Source organism: Olea europaea, unplaced genomic scaffold (assembly GCF_002742605.1).
Source record: "Olea europaea var. sylvestris unplaced genomic scaffold, O_europaea_v1 scaffold2415, whole genome shotgun sequence".
Classification (NCBI taxonomy): Eukaryota; Viridiplantae; Streptophyta; class Magnoliopsida; order Lamiales; family Oleaceae; genus Olea; species Olea europaea.
The window spans coordinates 71,057-90,541 of NW_019242323.1; the positions used below are offsets into that span (position 1 = coordinate 71,057).

The window sequence follows — 19,485 nt, forward strand, 5'->3', positions numbered from 1 at the left end:
ATTTATTATTATTATTATTTTTTTATTTTTTTTTTGCCAAAATGCCTTTTTGGTATAAACCTTCCAAATGTGGCGTCTATGGTCTCAAAACATATTCATTTTTTGGTGCGAATGATACTTTTGGAAGTAATCCATTCAAAGGGCCGTTAACTTTGTGGATTCAATGCAATTGTCCCTATTTACTTGTTATTTTTAGGGATAATTTTGTTAAATGACTTTCTCCATTTATCATTTGTGCTAATTTTCCTCAACTTATCAAATGTTTGAGCCCCATTACATTAAGGGTCTGTTTGAAGGTATGTTTGATTGCAAAGATTGTATTTGGGTGGAAAGAAAATTAATTTCAGGAAATTGAATTACCTATAAATTATTTTTCTGAAAATTGTAAATTATTGTGTTTGATTGGTATAATTTTCCACGTGAAAAATGTTGAAATTAAAGTGTTTTTTGTCGTTCATTTAATTTTGTTTTATATGAAAATTGACAATTTAAGAGATATCCACTTCTACCATTATTCCTAGAATTTGTTTCCATTGCCAACCAAAAAAAAAAAAGGAAAAAAAAAGATAAAAAAATCACCTATATTTTGGTGTTCGTTTGGCTTTATTTTATATGAAAATTGTCAATTTCAGGGATATCCTCTTTTACAAATGTTTCTAAAATTTGTTCCCATTGCCAACAATAAAAAAAAAACAAAAAGCAAAAAAAAAAAAAGGTGAAAAACCAAAAACCATCTATCCCTAGGAAAATAAAAGGTGGAAAATCACGCTTTAAGGTGTTGTACCTAGAAATTCATGGAAAATCAATTCCCTGGAAAATTTTGTCAATCAAACAGGCCAAAAGTGGAAGTTGGAATTCTAATTTCAAATTCCATGGAAAATTTCGTGCAATCAAACGGAGCCTAAATTCTATTACATTTCATTTTTCTCTATCATATTTTCAACCACACAATCTTCCATAAAATAATATTATTCGTAAATTGAAAACTTTTAATTCTTTTTCAACCACTCATTTTTCAAAAAAATACTATTCTCCCAATTAATTTTTCCACGTAATGGGGATCAACAGGAGGTTATTGTACAATGGTAAGTACCTTCTAACTTTTAAGGGAAATATTTTTTTCCCTGAAAATTTGTGATTAAAAGTGATAAAAAAAAGTTGTGGGATCAATAGAAACGTATGATTTTGAGAAAAAATGATTTTAAAAAATTTGACAAAACAAGATTTTAATAACAATTAGTCCTCAAACTTCAATAAAGAGGAAATCATGTCTATGTTTGGTTGAGATAAAAATCAGATTTATAGAAAATTTTGATAAAAGTTGATGAAATACGTGATTGAAAGATTGTAAATCCAATAGAGTACGTAGTTAAAATTATTTGTTAACTTTAACTTAATTTTTAATATAATTATTAAGCTGAACTGTAATTATATCGCTCGAAAAATAGATTGGGCATCGAAAATGACTTTCTTCATTTTAGCCCCCGTTTGACCCCCATTACCTGAAAATGAAAATGGGGGGAATAGTATTTTTTTAGAAAAATGAGTGGTTAAAAAGAAGGAAAAGTTTTCGATTTATGTGTAATATTATTTTATAAAAGATTGTGTGATTGAAAATACGATAGAGAAAAATGAAATGAAATGTAATGTAATTGAATTTAATGGGGATCAAACAAAGCTTAAAAATTGTAGACTAATTTGCTAGTCCAGCAATAAGTTGAGGATTAATGATATGACGTTTCCTATAGAACGCATACAATAGACGTGTGAGTGTACATGCCGGCATTGAACATGGAACCGGCATGGAACTTCGAATTCATCTATTTCTTTGTCGTGTATGTTTTTGTGTGTGTCAGTTACTCTGTGTGTGGACAAATGTAGTTGTCTGCACAGTGCACACGTTTCTTGAATTATTGGGACGATTTTAAGCCTGGGAAGTTCTGTAAGTACGATAGAATTTGCCATTACTCCATCATTTGAGCTAGAAATATGGATTCAAGAGCCGAAAGACGCCTTCAAATAGTACAGAATCATCTGATTTCTACCGCCGGGTATCGACTGCCGCTTCTCCTCCGCCACCCCACTGACGGCGAGTTTTTTTCCGGTATCATTTTTCTCTCGTGTGTGTTTTTTTTTCTGGAGGTTATGCGTGGATAAAGGTCTTCTTCTTTTTTCATTTTCTTTTTCTTTTGAACTGTTTTATCTGGTACATGAGTGTTGTTGTGACTTTAAAAATAAGTAAATAACCCAAATAAAAGTGAAATGAGGAATAAAAGGGGAAGTCCAAATTTCATTTTGACTCTTATCTCATTAAGCAAGATGAGGATGTTACGATTTGTGGTTCCATGTTAAAAGACATGTTAAAAGAGTAGTTCAAACGTTTAAAACACATATTTTCATCTTTATTTGACGGAATTTTATCGTTTGAGCCCATCAATTTGGAAATTTGTGTGCTCATTTATTTTAAGTCCTAGTAGTATCGAATAGTTTGTTGGAGCTTAATGAACTTTGACATTATATTAAATTTTGGGTATATCTTAAAAAGTCAACCTTATTGAGAGGAGTGGTCAAAATCCTTATAAATTGATCCATTTTTTCATTTTTATACGATGTGAGATTTTATCTCTTATTAGGTGATAGGTATTAACTTGAAAAATAACCCTTTTTAGCCTTTTTTTTTTAAAACCAAAAGTTGAAATGAAATTTGTTGGAATTGATGGTTAATTTTTGAGTAATGCTATTCGTAGTGAAGACTGTCAGTAGTCGTTCTATGTGGCATACACTTGACAATTTGTTATTTGATACATAGATATGGTAGTTATTTTTTGAATTATACATCAAATGAAAAATTGTCAAGTGTACGCCACATAGGACGACTACTGGTAATCTTCATTACAAATAGCATTATTCTTAATTTTTATAGTTGTGAATTGCAAAAGTCTCCAATTGGTGTGGTGATAGTAGCGACTTTTAAAATGCAAAAGATGCATGTCAAAAAGTCACAGGTGTTGTAGAGTAATGAAAATTCGACCTTTTGATAGAGTACAATCTAGACTATTAAATATAAATGTATGTGATGTAACTATCCACGTTAATTCATGTCAAAAGATGCAACCATTCTGAAAGCCACTTGAAAATCTATAAATCTTTTCTAGTGTATTTTATTTTGATAATACGAAATTACGTTCGAATTATTTTGAGATCTATTCCATTCGAGAAGAATACTGTCAATACTTTAGTTCAACTAGCAAGGTTTTATGGCGCAATACTGACTTTGGAAAAAGCATTTTATCTTGGGAGATTGAAGTCTGATAATCCTGAGGCACCTGCGTAGGGGACGAACTCTGTTCTTAACGAGATGCATACCTCACTTCATCTTCATTTCTACTTTTTATTGTACTGGTCATTAATTCTGACAACAATATGAGGCGAGTAAGGATGGATTGGATATGTAGACTGCACCAAGCGAAAATAAATGAGTGGACGTCTGGATATGTAATAAATTTTATGTGGATGGCAGAAAATAGTTCACAATGTTCTCTTTTATGATAACATGATGAGGATTATTCAAGCCTCCAAGCAGAGTGAAATGGTGTGTCTCAGGCAACAATTCTCAAGCTATTGCATCTAATTCCATTCCAACAAAGGGGTAATGGTTATTGTTCTTTAGCACAATTGCCCGTGAGAATTTCCTCATGTTGAGCTTGGAGTAGTGAATTTTTGCTGTTGGATTGTAAATGATCTTGATTTTTCATATTACCACTTCATCTAGATTTTTAGAACGTAATTAGATATTGACGTAGAACAGATTGGCGAAAAATGATTTACGTTGCCTGCTTCAAATTAAAAATCTGATTTTTGTTGTTGTACAAGATGTTTATGGAGCAAGGCTTGAGGAATTCAAGCAAATAATTCCACATACTGTTAATCGAGGCTTGAATTCCTATTTCACAAGGTGGAGACTATTCAAGCAGTGCGGAGCCAAAACGACTAGTGGGGAGAGGAGGGAACTGTGAATGATTATAGTTGCTCCACAAATATTCAATGACCGAGTTGCTTGATATGATTTTTGTATGTTTGCTTGTCCATAATTGTTTGAGTATTAGGTTTAAGGATTCATGTTAAATACGCTATTGCGGATGAAAGAAATTGTACACAAGGAAGCATGAATCACTGTTGGGAAGATTTCCTAATAATGTCGTTTTGACATTATAGCACATATATTTAGTCATTGGTTCGTGTTAAGAACAAGGAACTAAAGGGATGGGTCATAGCAGTGGAGGTCGGAAATGTCCAGCCAGCCGAGGCCACAACTGACAGCCTGCTTAGCTGCATCCGGCTGTGGCAAACAGGCTTTTCAGCCTCGGCTTCCCTGGCGGCTAGTATTGTGTTAGTGCATAAACGTCGATAAACATATTTCTTTATTCCATTCTATCCTAGGGTAAGTTTGGATCCTTGTGCACTTATTCGGCGAGGGACAAATGTTTTCACAGAGAGTGTCAAACACATGATCTGGAATCTATTGCAGCTTATTTTTAGGGTTCAGTTTGAGTTATTGCAAGGCATTCCAACCAACAATCATGACATGTTTTTTATGCTTATTTGATCCTTATATTAGATACACTCTAGCGGCAAGTAACTCAAGACCATTGAACATTTGTTACGCTCTTTATGTAAAATTTTATTTAACTATAGAGGCTAAAATATTAAGTTTAACATCATTTGAAGTTTAATATCAATTTGATGGTCCTGGTCGTTTGGGTTTAACTTTGAAGGTGATCCTTGATTATGAGTGCAAGAAGAATATGTAGCAGGCGTTAGATAAATTTGGGATACCGACCCAGTTAGTTCAGTTGAGTGTTGTATTTCATAATTTTGGCTGTTGAGATAGAAAAGTGCATACTGTGTCATGACCATGAAATGTCTACTGCTCAAGGAATGAGCTATCTAACCTCTTTAATCTCCACAATAAGAGGAAGGGAGAAACAATTTACGTAATGTTGATGTGGGTGACAGAAGGGTTATTAATATATAATTTCGCACCCATGGAAGCATTGATTACCTCTCCACGGCTGTCTATGTCTACATAATGCAATTATAAATTTATACTACCGTTTGTCTTAAATTGAATATTCATTGCATTGCATATTTTCGTATGTAAAAAATTGTATATTCTTCTTGCTTCATTTTGCTTGTTTAAATATCATTAACTGATCATAAGAGAAGTCTTTGTTTTTCTTCCTCGCATTAATATTTAATGCTGTTATTGGCAGAGGAAGGGTATAGTGTAGTGCTTCCAGAGAAATTGGAGACTGGGAAATGGAATGTTTACAGGTTGAAACTATCAACTTAATAATTTTCCTGTCTGCTTTTTCTTGGCCTCGTAACCAGTATACAGTTCTTTTACAGATCTCGACATGAACCTTTTAAGCTTGTGAGCAGATTTGTTGATCATCCTAAGATTGCTACCTTGCATGATAATTTTGTGTAAGTAACCTCGAATACAAACGGTTAAATTCACCTTAGTTGTCATTTAAAGTTGAAACTCTTTCTTTCAATGACATTCATCAAACCATCCTTTTTCTAACTTCCTGAGCATAGGCATGCAGTTGAAACATTCCGTGACTACAAATACTTAGGTACTCGAGTTCGGGAAGATGGGACCGTAGGGGAGTAAGTTTCCATTTCAATTAAATACCTTCTCTATTTTTTTATTTTTTTTAAAAAAAAATCTGCTTTATCCATATGATGTCATGTTATAGATATCAGTGGATGACCTATGGGGAAGCAGGTGCTGCACGATCAGCTCTTGGTTCAGGTCTGGTTAAACACGGGATACCAAAGGCAAGCTACTCAAGCAAAAATGCTTCATTTGTTGCATATTCTTTTTACCGATTAAATATAGTTCTTGTGTTGAAATGCCTCTTTTAAACGTAAAAGCCTCTGAATTTTTCATTCGTATATAAGCTGAATTAATATTAGTTGCTGACATTCCCTTTATCTGATGGTTCCGTTTACCTTGTTTTACAACAGGGATCCTGTGTTGGACTATATTTTGTCAACAGACCCGAATGGCTGATTGTTGATCATGCCTGCTGTGCTTATTCATTCATTTCAGTTCCTTTATATGATACTCTTGGTCAGTTATCAGAGAGTTGAAGTCATTTTCTCCATATGGTCAGAAACTATAATGTAGAATTATTTTTTGGTTCGCCATGCAGGTCCGGACGCTGTTAAATATATTGTGAATCATGCGGCTGCACAAGCTATATTTTGTGAGCCACAATCGTTAAACACTGTGAGTTTTAGTACTCTAATTATTTTTTGTCTCTCAGTCATCTAGGAAGGTATAATGCAAAAGGTACAACTTCCCATAACCTTGGAAGTTATCTTTATGCGATTTTAAATCCATTGTCAAGAATTTTGAAGTCCGTTATGGATGCGATTTGATAGTGAACAAACTTTTCATTGGCAATCATTTCTAGATAAATAGAAAACAGAACAATGAACAATTGGTCAATCTCTAGCTTTATGTTCTTTCCATTCTCTCTCTCTCTCTCTCTGTAGACAAGGGTTCTATTTTCTTATTTTTGCACTTGAATTGCAGCTGCTGAACTTCTTATCTGAGATTCCTACCGTACATCTCATTGTTGTGAGCACACTTATCCCTTCCCGTCTTTATGGACATGATGCACATTACGATGCTAAATCTCCATTTGCTTGGTAAAAGAGTGAAAACCTGACAAGTTATCCTTAAGAGCATCATTTGCTTCACTATGTTTTTTAGGTGGTTGGAGGGATTGACAGCCAAATGCCATCACTCCCATCGGCAATAGGAGTCAAGGTTATATCATACTCAAAACTACTTAGTCAAGTGAGTTGGCTCTGTCTCTATCCATTTTACTTTTAAAGCTATTTGTTGATGAATTTACACCGTACAGTTTCCTAAGCAGTTCTCTTCTCCTCGTGCAATATTTATTTTGTCGTTTATTGTATCGAGTTGTCATAAAAATTTCTTGTAGGGCATCAGCAGCCTTGAACCCTTCCGCCCACCAAGACCCGATGATGTTGCTACTGTATGCTACACAAGTGGTACAACCGGAACACCAAAGGTATTTTCTTTTAGAGGCTATCAGATTATTAATTTTCCAATTTAAGTAGATTAAGTGTGTAATTATTTCGGTAATTATGGAAAGGGAGCTGTGCTGACCCACGGAAATTTGATTGCCAATGTCGCTGGTTCAAGTATGGGTGTTAGATTATATCCCTCTGATCTGTGAGTAAAAAGTTCGAACACCCTATTTGTTTTGTTATTAGTTCAATCAGATACATTCACTTTTCACTCAACATTCCAGTTAAGAGTAAAATTTCACTCTCCTTCTTGCCAGTTATATATCATATCTTCCTCTGGCACACATCTATGAACGAGCTAACCAAATATCGGTGGTATACTTTGGAGGAGCATCTGGATTTTATCAAGGAGTATGAAACTCAACTTCACACACTTTCTTGTTTACTTTTGTTAAAATATAACTTGGCAATTTTATGTAAAAACATATTATCAGTAAAACATTGTATTACTTAATTCCTTCACTAATACTTGCGTGTGTTGGGGCGCGGGTGCGTGGAAACTCCAATAATACTCATTGATTCCAAACCGGATTTTAAAGAACGAAATTGTAATGACAATATTGAAGTATACTAGATTATACACAGGAAAAACAAGGTTTAAATTGTAAAGAGGAACAAAAGGATTAACGCAGAGGAACGATATTTATTGAATCAACAATATGGAGAATACAAAGCAATTAACTTTTATTTGTTACGTCTAATAAAACTGACAGAGAAGCCTTGTATTTATGGGTCAATTCTAGAAAAATCCTAAAAGACAAAAAAATACATTACAATTAGGAAACCCAATTTCAACAGATTTTGTTTTCTTTTGTTGGATGCAATTAAATTTCCTTTCCAAGTAAAAGTCTAACCTGCATCTTCAAAAACTCCTAACCAATTTCTAGGATTCCACTTGATCAAATTCTAAATCAACAATAATCCTAACACATTTAAGTCACCAAACCTAACAATTTCCACCTCGACTCAAATACCGGGTGCTATGAATGAAACTCCTAGATTTCAAATCCGTTTGCATTGAAATTAACTGGCCGAATCTCCTCAATACAGTAACCACTCCATATAAACCAAACACTCATCCTTTCTCCAGCGTCCACAGCTGAAACTCGAACCCTATCCCTGGGGTTCCCAATTCCACCAAGGAATTAATGTTGATTACACAGGGTCAAAACACATCCTGTAGCAAGAGTCAAACCAGATGCTTGATGAGAAGGCCTCTTGCTGGAACTGTCGCCTTTAACATCCCCAAAAGCATCCCAGACATTACTGACATCATCGTACCTACGCTCAATGAGTCTTACCCCAGCAACTGAACACAGTGTACCCGTTGAAATTGATGGCAAAGCGGGATCACCAATGCTCTCCCTAGCAGCGTTCTGAATCGACTTAGAGCCCAACCCAAGAGGTATTGTATCGAATTGAACTTCCATCACAGTACCAAACTTGTCCAAATGTCTCCTAATCAGTTCTACACTTCCCTGCAAAATGTACAATTGGGATCTCCTCCGTCCCTCCAGTATAACTCGGACTCCCTTTCGGACCTTTAAGACTCCACATCCTCTAGAGAATTTATACCTTTTTGCATACAGGGTACTCAGCGAAATAAGATTCTTTTTCAGGTTAAGAACATGTCGAACCTGATCAATTAATCTAAATGTTCCATCTTGCAGTCTCAATCTGACTCGACCGATCCCATCAATACGGCAAGATTGGTTTTTCCCATTACAACTCCACCTTGTTGAACAGCCTCATATGTCTGAAATAAATTCGTAGGGGAACATATATGGTGCGAACATGTTGAATTAAGATTTCATTCCTCGTCAGGCCTAGATTTCACGTTAGATACCACGATCAATATCACATCTTCGCTATCTAAACAATTCTCAACTACATTGGTTTCGTCTAAATTCAAGGGTTGCATTTCACGATTTGTAGCTAAATCACCTTTAGCCTGCAACATATTGCAATCCTTCCGCATGTCCCTTCCTTTTGCAGCAGTAACAGGTCACATTGCTAAATCTAACTCTCGATCTACCTCTTCGTCGACCACCTTGAGATCCAAGAGTTTCCCCATCCCTTAATGTAGCTCCAACTAAATGTTTCATCTTCTCATTTGAGTGCAAAGTATCATAAACATCTTCTGTAGTCAAAGTATCTCGACTATACAAGATAGTATTTCGAAATGATGCATAAGGCCCAGGCAGCGAACATAACAGGATCAAAGTAAGATTTTCTTCATCGTACTTAACTTCCAACGTCTTCAGATCTGCAACTATTTTCTTGAACACGGCAACATGGTCTTCCAACGACTCTCCTTTCGCTGTGCGATAGGAATACAGCTTCTGTTTAAGAGCCAGTTTACTTATACGACTCTTAATCATACACAACTGCTCCAACCTCAACTGCAAAGCAGCCGCCTTTTTCTCCTTGAAGACATCCTGCAGAATGTTGTTGGATAAATGAAGATGAATCAATGACGTGGCCTTTCGATCCTTCCATTGTTTCTCCTCCATTGTCCATCCAGTTGGCATCCTGTCAAAACTCAGCAGCACATCTTCCAAATCCAACTGCGCCAGAACAATCCTCATCTTTACTTGCGACAATGAGAACCTTGTATTGCGATCTAATTGCGGAATATTATACTTCAATCCAACCATCTTCGAAAAAAAAATCTCAACCAATCGACAAAAAATCAATAGCTTTGCTTTGATACCACTTGGGTGCGAAAGCTCCAATAACACACATTAATTCCAAACCGAATTTTAGAGAACAAAATTGTAATGACAATATTGAAGTATATTAGATCATACACCGGAAAAACAAGGTTTAAATTGTAAAGAGGAACAAAAGGATTAACGCAGAGGAACGATGTTTATTGAATCAACAATATGGAGAATTGATTTAGCAATTGGCTTCTATCTATTACATCTAATAAAACTAACAGAGGAGGCTTGTATTTATAGGTCAACCCTAGAAGTCTTAAAAGGCAAAAAAAATATATTACAATTAGGATACCCAATTTCAACAGGATCTTGTTTCCTTTTGTTGGATGCAATTAGATTCCCTTTTCAAGTAAAAGTCTAACACGCATCTTCAAAAGACTCCTAGCCAATTTCTAGGATTCCACTTGATCATATTCTAAATCAACAATAATCCTAATACATTTGAGTCACCAAACCTAACACCGTGTTCAGTACGTCTCTAATTCTTGTTTCCTAAAGCTTTTTTGCTAAGGACTATGGTTCTTGGTTTCCTAATCAATGAAGTTTTTTCTCTTTTTTGGTGGAGTGGATGGGTGGATGGTGTACTCATTTCTGTATGCATGAAGGAAAGTTTTAACCTTTCTTGTTCATTCAATAATCAAAATTCTATTGTTGTGCTGGAAAATAATTTTTTTTTGCTATAGTTAGAGCTCACTATAAGTATTTGCAGGAAAAGAGGCTTGACTAGTAGAATAAGAAATTTTATTGCTATCATGGATGATTACTAGAAGAGATTGTTGCCATTGAACTTTAATTACTGATAATTGTTTCCACTTGTAGGACAATTTGAAATTATTGGAGGACATGACGGTTCTAAAACCAACTATATTTTGCAGTGTTCCCCGGTTATACAATCGGATATATGATGGGTAAACATGTTCACTGTGTTTAAATACCTCAATTTCTACTTATGCAAAAAATTCAACCGAATGCTGTGTTACAGAGTTATGAATGCTGTGAAGTCGTCCGGTGGTCTCAAGGAGAGACTATTTAATACCGCCTACAAAGCTAAGAAGCAAGCAATTCTTAATGGTAAAGTCGTTTGGTCGCTATATTTACATGCATCTAGCATTCTAGGCTCCTTTGCGGTCTGGATTTGCTACTGTCAGCTGTCTTTGTAAGACTAATTTTCAGTGAATAAATGTGTTCCCCCTTTAACGGTTTAAACTTTTAAATGAGGTGACACATGTTAATCCTTTTATAAAATACAAATCTAGAATGCGCGTGAGGGAGAGGATTGAAGAAACAATTATTGTCAATTTAAGCTTTTATACTATCCCACTCTCACCTGTTGGTCATTTATAAAAATAGATTCACGTGATTATTTCAGGTAAGAAACCATCACCCATGTGGGACAGGTTGGTATTCAATAAAATAAAGGGAATGCTAGGAGGTCATGTTCGTTACATGATTTCTGGCGCCTCACCCTTGTCTCCCGAAGTCATGGACTTTCTGCGAGTGTAAGATCAATCTTTTGTATATACTAGCAGGAAAAATTGCATCAGGTCTCCCACCTATTGCTCAGAGTAGAAATTGTTTTTTCCATATTTCATTATAGTTGCACAATCAGTCTCCAGTGATGAAACCCACCAAAACTTTGTAAAATTGTCTTGCGACCCTTGTGTAAAATGCCTTACTTCTCAAAGCTCTTGGCCCAACTCAAGTTGGAAAACAAACCTCGCTCTATAAAGTTGGACACTTTGTGGAAAATGACGATTTAAAAAAGTACAGACGGCTTTCACACCAACTCCTTGTGCAAATATGATGAAAGGTTAGGACCAACTTGCTACTCAGGCTAATTATGGACCAATGGTACAATTTTCCCTACACTAGCATGACATTCTACTGAAATTTTTTGCTAGCAAATTGACAAGTTTGAGCTTGCAGGTGCTTCGGTTGTATAGTTGTAGAGGGATATGGAATGACAGAGACTTCGTGTGTTATAAGCCTTATGGACAAGGCAGATATGTTATCTGGTCATGTCGGGGCTCCTTGCCCTTCTTGTGGTGCGTGATTGTGCATATAAAGATTGATTTTTTTCTGTCAATAATGTAGATCTTACGCTAAAGAAACTATATATATTTCATTTTTCAATGTCAGAAATAAAGCTTGTAGACGTTCCAGAAATGAACTATACGGCTGAGGACCAGCCGCATCCTCGGGGTGAGATATGTGTACGGGGCCCCGTAGTGTTCCAAGGCTACTACAAAGATGAAGTCCAGACGTACATCCTTTTCTTTTTGTTATGTTGATCTCAGTATTTCCACTCACCTAAAGTACAAGTTTAGTATGCAGTATTGGACTAGATTGGATAATGTTTTACATAAGATTTTATTAATTTTTTCTCCTTAATACTGTCTAATTTCGTCCAATCCTCCCTACTGAACACTAAAATGTTAAAGTCAAACGCGTATGATGATGCAATAAACTTTTTCCAGGAAGGAAGTGATTGATGAGCAAGGATGGCTTCATACCGGAGATATAGGTTTGTGGTTGCCTGGAGGTAGATTAAAGATAATTGATAGGTAAGAACTTGACATTTGGTGATTACTTTTGAGAAAATTATCAAAGAATAAGAACATAACTGATGACGATTAACCTCAAAGATAATTGATAGGTAATAATATTTTCCTGTTCCTGTGTTATGGCAATTTTGTTGCATTTAACCTCAGTTTGATGACAATATTACGGAAATTGTTAATTGCTGTTTTTCACTTGACAGGAAAAAGAACATTTTCAAGTTGTCACAGGGAGAGTACATTGCTCCTGAGAAAATAGAAAATGTATACGCGAAATGCAAGTTTGTTGCACAGTGCTTCGTGTATGGTAAGAATAAAATGTTGCAAAATTCTCTCTGAAGACTTATGGATTTCATCTTAAAAGGGTTAACCTTATTAAGATGAGTAGCCCAAACTCTTATTTGTATGTTATTTATCTCATATTTATTCAATTGGAATTTATCCCTTAGCATGCCCCACGAGATGTAACTTTTTGAGAGTATCAATCTTGAAATTCTTGTACCTGTTTGTGTTTTATTGAGGTGGAATTGTATGTTTGAGTTTAATGGCTCTAATACCATCTTAAGACTTGGAGGTTCCTTCTTAAAAGATCGATCTTGTAAAAAGAGTATTCCAAGCCCTTATGTGTTGGTTATTTATCCATTAACACACAAAAACTACGTTTGTGTTTGTAGGTGACAGCCTGAAGCCTTCACTTGTTGCTATCATTTCGGTAGATCACGACATGCTAAAAAAATGGGCGGCAGCTGAAGGCATCAAGGCGAGTTCAAAGCTTGATTTATTTATTTTTTATTTTCACAACACACATTTATAGCTTCAAAGTTTATAACCCCTATTGATTTTTGCTGAAATATCTTCAAACTCCTTTAGAAAAATGCAAGTTTCCGAATCTCATACTAAATGATGGCTTGAGGATTCTGTTATTGTAGTTGGCGCAACATGAAATAAATATGGAAACTGAGGTTCTTAAATCTTTAGATTGGGCTGATATTTGACACTTATTCATTAGTATCATGAAGAACAGTTACATCTTGTTTGAATCTTAGAAACTCCTCATATGTACTTGGAAAAAAATGTTTATGGAATAGAAGACCATGTGGCAAACGCGTGATCTCCTAATAATATATTTATATTAAGGGAGTTTTATGAAATTTCTCTTTCAATCACCAATTTTGTGGGATTTTGCCGTGTACTGAGTGCAGTATGAAGACTTGAAACAATTATGTGTTGATCCACGAGCAGCGGCTGCAGTCCTGGCTGACATGGATGCAGTTGCAAGGGAAGTTCAGGTATTATCTATGCATTGAGGTTATGTTTGGTATGCAATATAAGACAATGCAACACATACAATTTTAACTTGTATTCTTGCTTAATACTACTGTCTAGTCTTATCTAGTCCACCTTACTGAGCATATGAGTGCCATGAATAACATGTATGGGACATGATCAAGGAATAGACACACGTGATACTCATTTTCTAATCTATTTTATCATGTCCAGTCGATTGTGCCAAGCGTGTCTAAAGAATAGTCATGCATCATTATTTTCTTTTTACATTTTCTCTGATGCATGCCAATCTGCAGCTGAGGGGTTTTGAATTTGCAAAAGCTGTGACTCTGGTGCTTGAACCTTTTACTCTCGAGAATGGGTTACTCACTCCGACATTCAAGGCAAGTGAAAATTTTCAGTTCATTATCATTTTATAAGATGCTAAACTAATCTGAAAATACTGCTCTCTCTCCCAGATTAAAAGGCCACAAGCAAAAGCATATTTTGCTAAAGAAATAGCAGACATGTATGATAAGCTTTCGGCATCGGAGTTCTCTCCCCCAAAACCGATATGAGTCAGATCCACCTACATGTCGTATTTTCATTGTTATATCGGAAACTACTTTCTGTATTGCTTGATGTAAAGCACACGTGCATTTGTTTGTCTTTTGTTGAATCTTCAAAATTGTAGAAAAGAAACAAGAAATAACCAGCATATCATGCTATGGATGAAAGTTTATGAGACAGTTTTACATGCAATCATGGATTTAATAATCTGAGTTATAAGGGTAAGAATTTTGTTTGATTCAAATATACTAGTATTATCAATCTTAATGTAAACAAAAAAAGGGTCAATTTTATTTAATAAAAGAAAAATAAAAAGGGTTAATTACACAATTAAGGAATAAATGGTGACCAAGTTAAAAAATCGCGTGAATTAATTTGTGTTGTAACATCACAATAACCGGAGGATATTGTTTAAGAAAAAAAGGTGTCTTCAAATCTGCTATTCCAATTTGTGTTATAGCGTCTTTCTTTAATTTAATTTTCTGTTTAATAAGTTCCAATTATTATAACTTTCACTTATCTTCACAAATATCAATCATGTTACAGTGTATATAATTTCTTTAAAATTACCCAAGCTATGTGTTATTGCTGTTATAATTTGAGTAATTTTTTGAAATTATAACTTATTAAGTATCAGCATAAATCATCACAACCGAAACCAAAACCAAAACCAAAACCAATCTCAAAATCACCACAAAAATCCAAGAATTCAGCCACTGTCAACTCTTTCACTCCTACTCATCGGCGTCATCGCACAATCCCTCAAGTCCATACACAAACCTTGAAATTGCAACAACCCAATACCAAATAATACGCTGAAACTTTTGATTATATTATATAATAAAATAATTTATATTCATTTTTATTGTTGTTGCATGATATACAATCAAATGAGTTTAGATTGTACTTTCAAGAGAAGTGAAGGACCAAAATGCAACTTTTTGGAAGTTATAAGGGCTAAAGTGTAAATATGGGAAACAATCATTTTTAGGAAAATTAGAATTGTTAAAAGAATGATGCTATAAGTAATGCTATTCATGGTAAAGACTACTGGTAGTTGCTCCATATGACATACAAATGAAAATTTGTTATTTAATGCATTAATATGGTAATTTTTTATTGCTTCATGCATTTAATAACAAACTGTTACATATATGCCATGCAGGTCGATTACTGGTAGTCCTCGCTGTGAATATCATTACTCTTGTTATTTAAAATTAGGGGCGTTAGAAAAACAAGATAAGATAATCAATTTCAAGAAGTGGTTTCTTCCCTTAAGACCTGTAGTTCCATGGTATCCAAAGAAAGTAGACCCTGTTTAATCTCTCATGGGTTTTATGGCCATGTCCCATTAGTGGAATCACTCACTAAACTTTCTATGTATGTCAAATCCTTAACCAATTATGATTTTACTTTCAGCACAGTTCCAGAAAGGAAGTCGAGAAAAATACTCCCGACTTAGATGTGAAAGTGGAAGAATTTTTGTTTATTTTAAATGTGCATAAATCACTAGTTTATTTTACATTCCAAGAATCAGACAAATACAGAGATATACTTTCACTTCTTTTTTGTTAAAATTTAGGTTTGAGGGACATATAGAAGATGAAAAAGATGACGAGGGTTGAGCTGTCCGGTTCTGGGCAGTCTTTCGGATCGAAAATGACTGTTTATGTTGTAGCATGTTGAATATTTGCTGCCTTTGGTGGGCTAATGTTTGGCTATGATATTGGAATTTCAGGTATAAGCATCCGACTTACCAATTTAGTGCTTGTTTGGCATACAGTATTAGACTGTTATAATAAACAAGATTTAGCCTTCTACGGAAGATGCCATTTACGTGTTGCAAGAAATTGCTTTTTTTGACGTAATCAATAATATGCATTATGCAGTATAAAAAACATGTTTTGAATCCATCCATTAGTGGACTGGATCAAAGTTATATTTCTTCGTTGTCCTAATCTTTAGCATGTTTGTGTTTACGCATGTATTTGCTATTATATAGGAAAATAATTTATGATCCGCGAGTAGGAAGATTACAATATTGCTTTGTTGCACTCTGTAGAGCTCAATCGTATTGTTGATTATTCCATCGACTACAGATCAACCAAAAATTTGAGTTCTTTTGGTGATAAGAGATGGTAGAATACTTCGTATTTTCTTCTTGATTATAAGGAAAGATCTGTAGCATCAAGTGGACGTAGCTCTCACACTGATATTGAATTACGACAAATCTGTTTGTATTTAGCGTGTTTAATTCATCTTGCCTATTATCAATCTCGTAATGGGAATTATTTCTTTGTGGTGGTTTTAGGTGAAGTGACTTCCATGGATGACTTCTTGAAAATGTTCTTTCCAGCTATGTATGAGAGGAAATTGCGTGCCAAGGAAAACAATTAATGCAAATATGATGATCAATTGCTTCAGCTTTTCACATCTTCTTTATACCTTGCTGCCCTTGTTGCAAGCTTTGGAGCCTCAAAGGCGTCAGCTTGCTTGATAGGAAACCTACAATCGGTTTGGCATCGATACTTTTCATTCTTGGAGCTATAGTAAGTGGATTAGCTCCAAACAAAGCCCTGTTAATCATTGGAAGAATTCTTTTTGGAATTGGAGTTGGATTTGGCAATGAGGTGAGTAAATTTCATCGTTATCATATTTTTCGTATAATTTTTTTGTGAATTCAGTGATGAAAGTTTAGAAATTTTTGGTGGTTTTAACGGAAATTATATCTGAAAATGCAGTCAGTTCCTCTGTTTCTATCAGAGGTTGCACCAATGCAACATCGCGGAGCTGTCAATATTCTGTTTCAGTTCTTTGTAACAATAGGGATTCTTGTAGCTAATCTTGTGAATTATGCTGTTTCATCAACTCATCCGAACGGATGGAGGATTGCGCTAGGTCTAGCTGGGGTTCCAGCCGTCTTCCTCTTTATAGGTTCCCTTATCATTAGTGAGACGCCTTCGAGCCTCATTGAACGTGGAAAAGAGTTTGAAGGGAAAGAAGCACTAAGGAAGATCCGGGGTTTGGACGATGTGGAATCTGAACTTGAACAGATCAAACTGGCATGCGAGATAGCAAGGCAAGTCAAGCATCCTTAAAAGAAACTCTTCAAGCGTGCTAGCATGCCTCCACTGATCATCGGTATGTCAGTGCAAGTTTTTCAGCAGTTCACGGGAATTAATGCCATCATGTTTTATGCACCAGTTCTGTTCCAAACGGTCGGATTTAAGAGCGATAGTTCGCTGCTGTCTGCTGTTATCACGGCAATTGTCAATGTCTTGAGCACTATTGTGTCAATTGTTGCTGTTGATAGGGTTGGGAGGAGGAAATTGCTCCTTCAAGCTTGCATGCAAATGTTCATAAGCATGGTGATGATATTTTCCATCTTATCTACAGATATATGCATAAATTCCATATTATTCTCTTCAAATTTACATGCATATATTCATATGTTGAGGTCATCCAGACAAGATCTATGTTTTGCTCTCTAAGAATTTTGGGTCGACTACATGAATCTTTTTTCTCTATTGGTTTATTGCTAGATCTAAAGCAACTAGAGCCAGCACCTAAATCAGGGCGCATTAGTTTTAGTCTACCGTTCCCTCTTTTTACTTGTCCTAACAGATTGCAGGACTCTTATGAACATGAGTCTTTTTAAGTCGATGCAAAACATATCCCAACCACTAAACCGTCTTTCCCCCAATTTATCTTCAACCGATGCCACCTCGACTTGTTGGCATATAGTTTTGATTCTTACATTTTCTGTTAGTGTCCCAACACTTCCATCTTTGCATTCTCATTTCTACTGCGTTCATCTTATAGACATTGTTGTGCAACAGCCATTTAGACATCTAGAACTGCTAGAACTTAAGTGGATCAAGTGCATGAACCCTACATAACCATTAACATCATTAAAAGCTTGTGCTCTATGCAAATATCAGTAAATTCTGGTATTACTAATTGTTCTTGTGATTGAATGCAGGTGGCAATTGGATCAATTCTGCTTACTCATTTGAAGCCTACTGGTTCACTTGATAAAGGACTTGCAGCTGTTGTGGTGGTTCTTGTGTGTTTGTTTGTTATGTCTTTTGCATGGTCATGGGGTCCAATGGGTTGGCTAATACCAAGCGAAACGTTCCCTTTGGAGACGAGAACTACAGGATTCGCATTCGCAGTTAGTGCCAACATGCTCTTCACTTTCATCATAGCTCAGGCATTCTTGTCTATGTCGTGTAACATGCGCGCATATATTTTCTTCTTCTTCACCATACAGATATTGATCATGGGACTGTTTGTCGTTTTCCTTTTACCGGAGACAAAGGGCGTCCCAATTGATTGCATGACTGAAAGGGTCTGGAAAAAGCATCCAGTTTGGAAGAAATTTATGGGTAAAGAAGTTGTCAAGAACTATGAGATGACCTAAACCTGTATTAGGGATGAAGAGGCGAAGCTAATTTCCTGAGGTTCTTTAAATTCAGTATTTAGTTTATTTGAGTTGTAATATTTCCTTTTCCGAATATCTTGCAATAGATAGAACATTTTGCTCATCTGTAATACTATTCTTCTGTAGTGTACTTTCCGGTGCTATCTGATATTCCCTATCAACAAAAATGAAGAAGTGAGCGTACCCCAATGAACTCTGTGTTGTGATTCTCCGATCACGTGAAGAGAAAATAAAAGAGGAAAAACAATTCTATTTCTACTTGAATAGAATTTACAACCGGAGTTTACAAACTCAACAAAAAACCTCTCAAAAGAGTCTCTCTAATCTCTCTTTTTTTTTTCTCTCTTCTCTATCCTATTTTTCTTCCTCTCAAAGGACATATTAATTCTCTTTACGGTAGCTCTATTTATAGAAAAATCTTGGCTACAAACCGTCATAAACTTGTGGCCAAAAACCAATCAAGAATTGCGGCTAGAGAATTTCATTTCAAATTCTCTTCTTGCATAGATTTCTTCTCCACTAAGCAATTGAACTTGTGGCCGTCAAAAGGTAGATAGTTTTAATTCAAATTTTCTTCTTCATCCTTCATGCATGCATGTTGGTGGGAATTACTTGTTTATTAAGCAATTGCAATTTCAATAATTTCGGCATGGAAGAATCTTGAATGCGGCTGGAATATATCAATTCTCCCCCTCCAGTCGCATTCAAATCAATTGCTATAGGACAACTAACCCAGCTATGTCTCTGCATAGCTCTAACTTCTCCCTTATAACCACCTTTGTTAACATATCTG

The 19,485-nt window shown here is 35.4% G+C and overlaps 1 protein-coding gene and 1 pseudogene across 2 annotated transcripts; both read left to right on the top strand.

The window, feature by feature from the left end:
* The first annotated feature begins 1,747 nt into the window (after positions 1 to 1,747).
* LOC111382000 (long chain acyl-CoA synthetase 6, peroxisomal-like) lies at positions 1,748 to 14,467 on the top strand. Of its 2 annotated transcripts, XM_023005857.1 has the most exons (23): positions 1,748 to 2,104; positions 5,274 to 5,334; positions 5,410 to 5,487; positions 5,602 to 5,673; positions 5,763 to 5,844; positions 6,034 to 6,139; positions 6,222 to 6,298; positions 6,608 to 6,652; positions 6,788 to 6,874; positions 7,023 to 7,112; positions 7,197 to 7,276; positions 7,389 to 7,482; positions 10,674 to 10,762; positions 10,837 to 10,925; positions 11,224 to 11,353; positions 11,781 to 11,899; positions 11,994 to 12,117; positions 12,332 to 12,418; positions 12,616 to 12,719; positions 13,087 to 13,172; positions 13,615 to 13,701; positions 13,996 to 14,082; positions 14,158 to 14,467. In XM_023005857.1, exons 1-23 carry the CDS (start codon positions 1,990 to 1,992, stop codon positions 14,254 to 14,256), a joined length of 2,088 nt encoding a protein of 695 aa, XP_022861625.1. In that variant the 5' UTR covers positions 1,748 to 1,989; the 3' UTR covers positions 14,257 to 14,467. The 2 variants fall into 2 exon arrangements, with proteins under 2 accessions (XP_022861625.1, XP_022861626.1); XM_023005858.1 differs by lacking the exon at positions 1,748 to 2,104 and having other exon boundaries at positions 5,610 to 5,673.
* A 1,030-nt stretch (positions 14,468 to 15,497) lies between these two features.
* Positions 15,498 to 18,822, top strand: LOC111382001 (annotated as a pseudogene).
* The last annotated feature ends 663 nt before the right edge of the window (positions 18,823 to 19,485 follow it).

Coding starts and splice junctions, on each gene's coding strand:
- LOC111382000 (XM_023005857.1), top strand. CDS start 1,990: ATGGATTCAAGAGCCGAAAGACGCCTTCAAATAGTACAGAATCATCTG. Junction 5,845..6,033: donor TTAAACACGGGATACCAAAG/GCAAGCTACTCA, acceptor GTTTTACAACAG/GGATCCTGTGTTGGACTATA. Junction 12,720..13,086: donor TGCACAGTGCTTCGTGTATG/GTAAGAATAAAA, acceptor TTGTGTTTGTAG/GTGACAGCCTGAAGCCTTCA.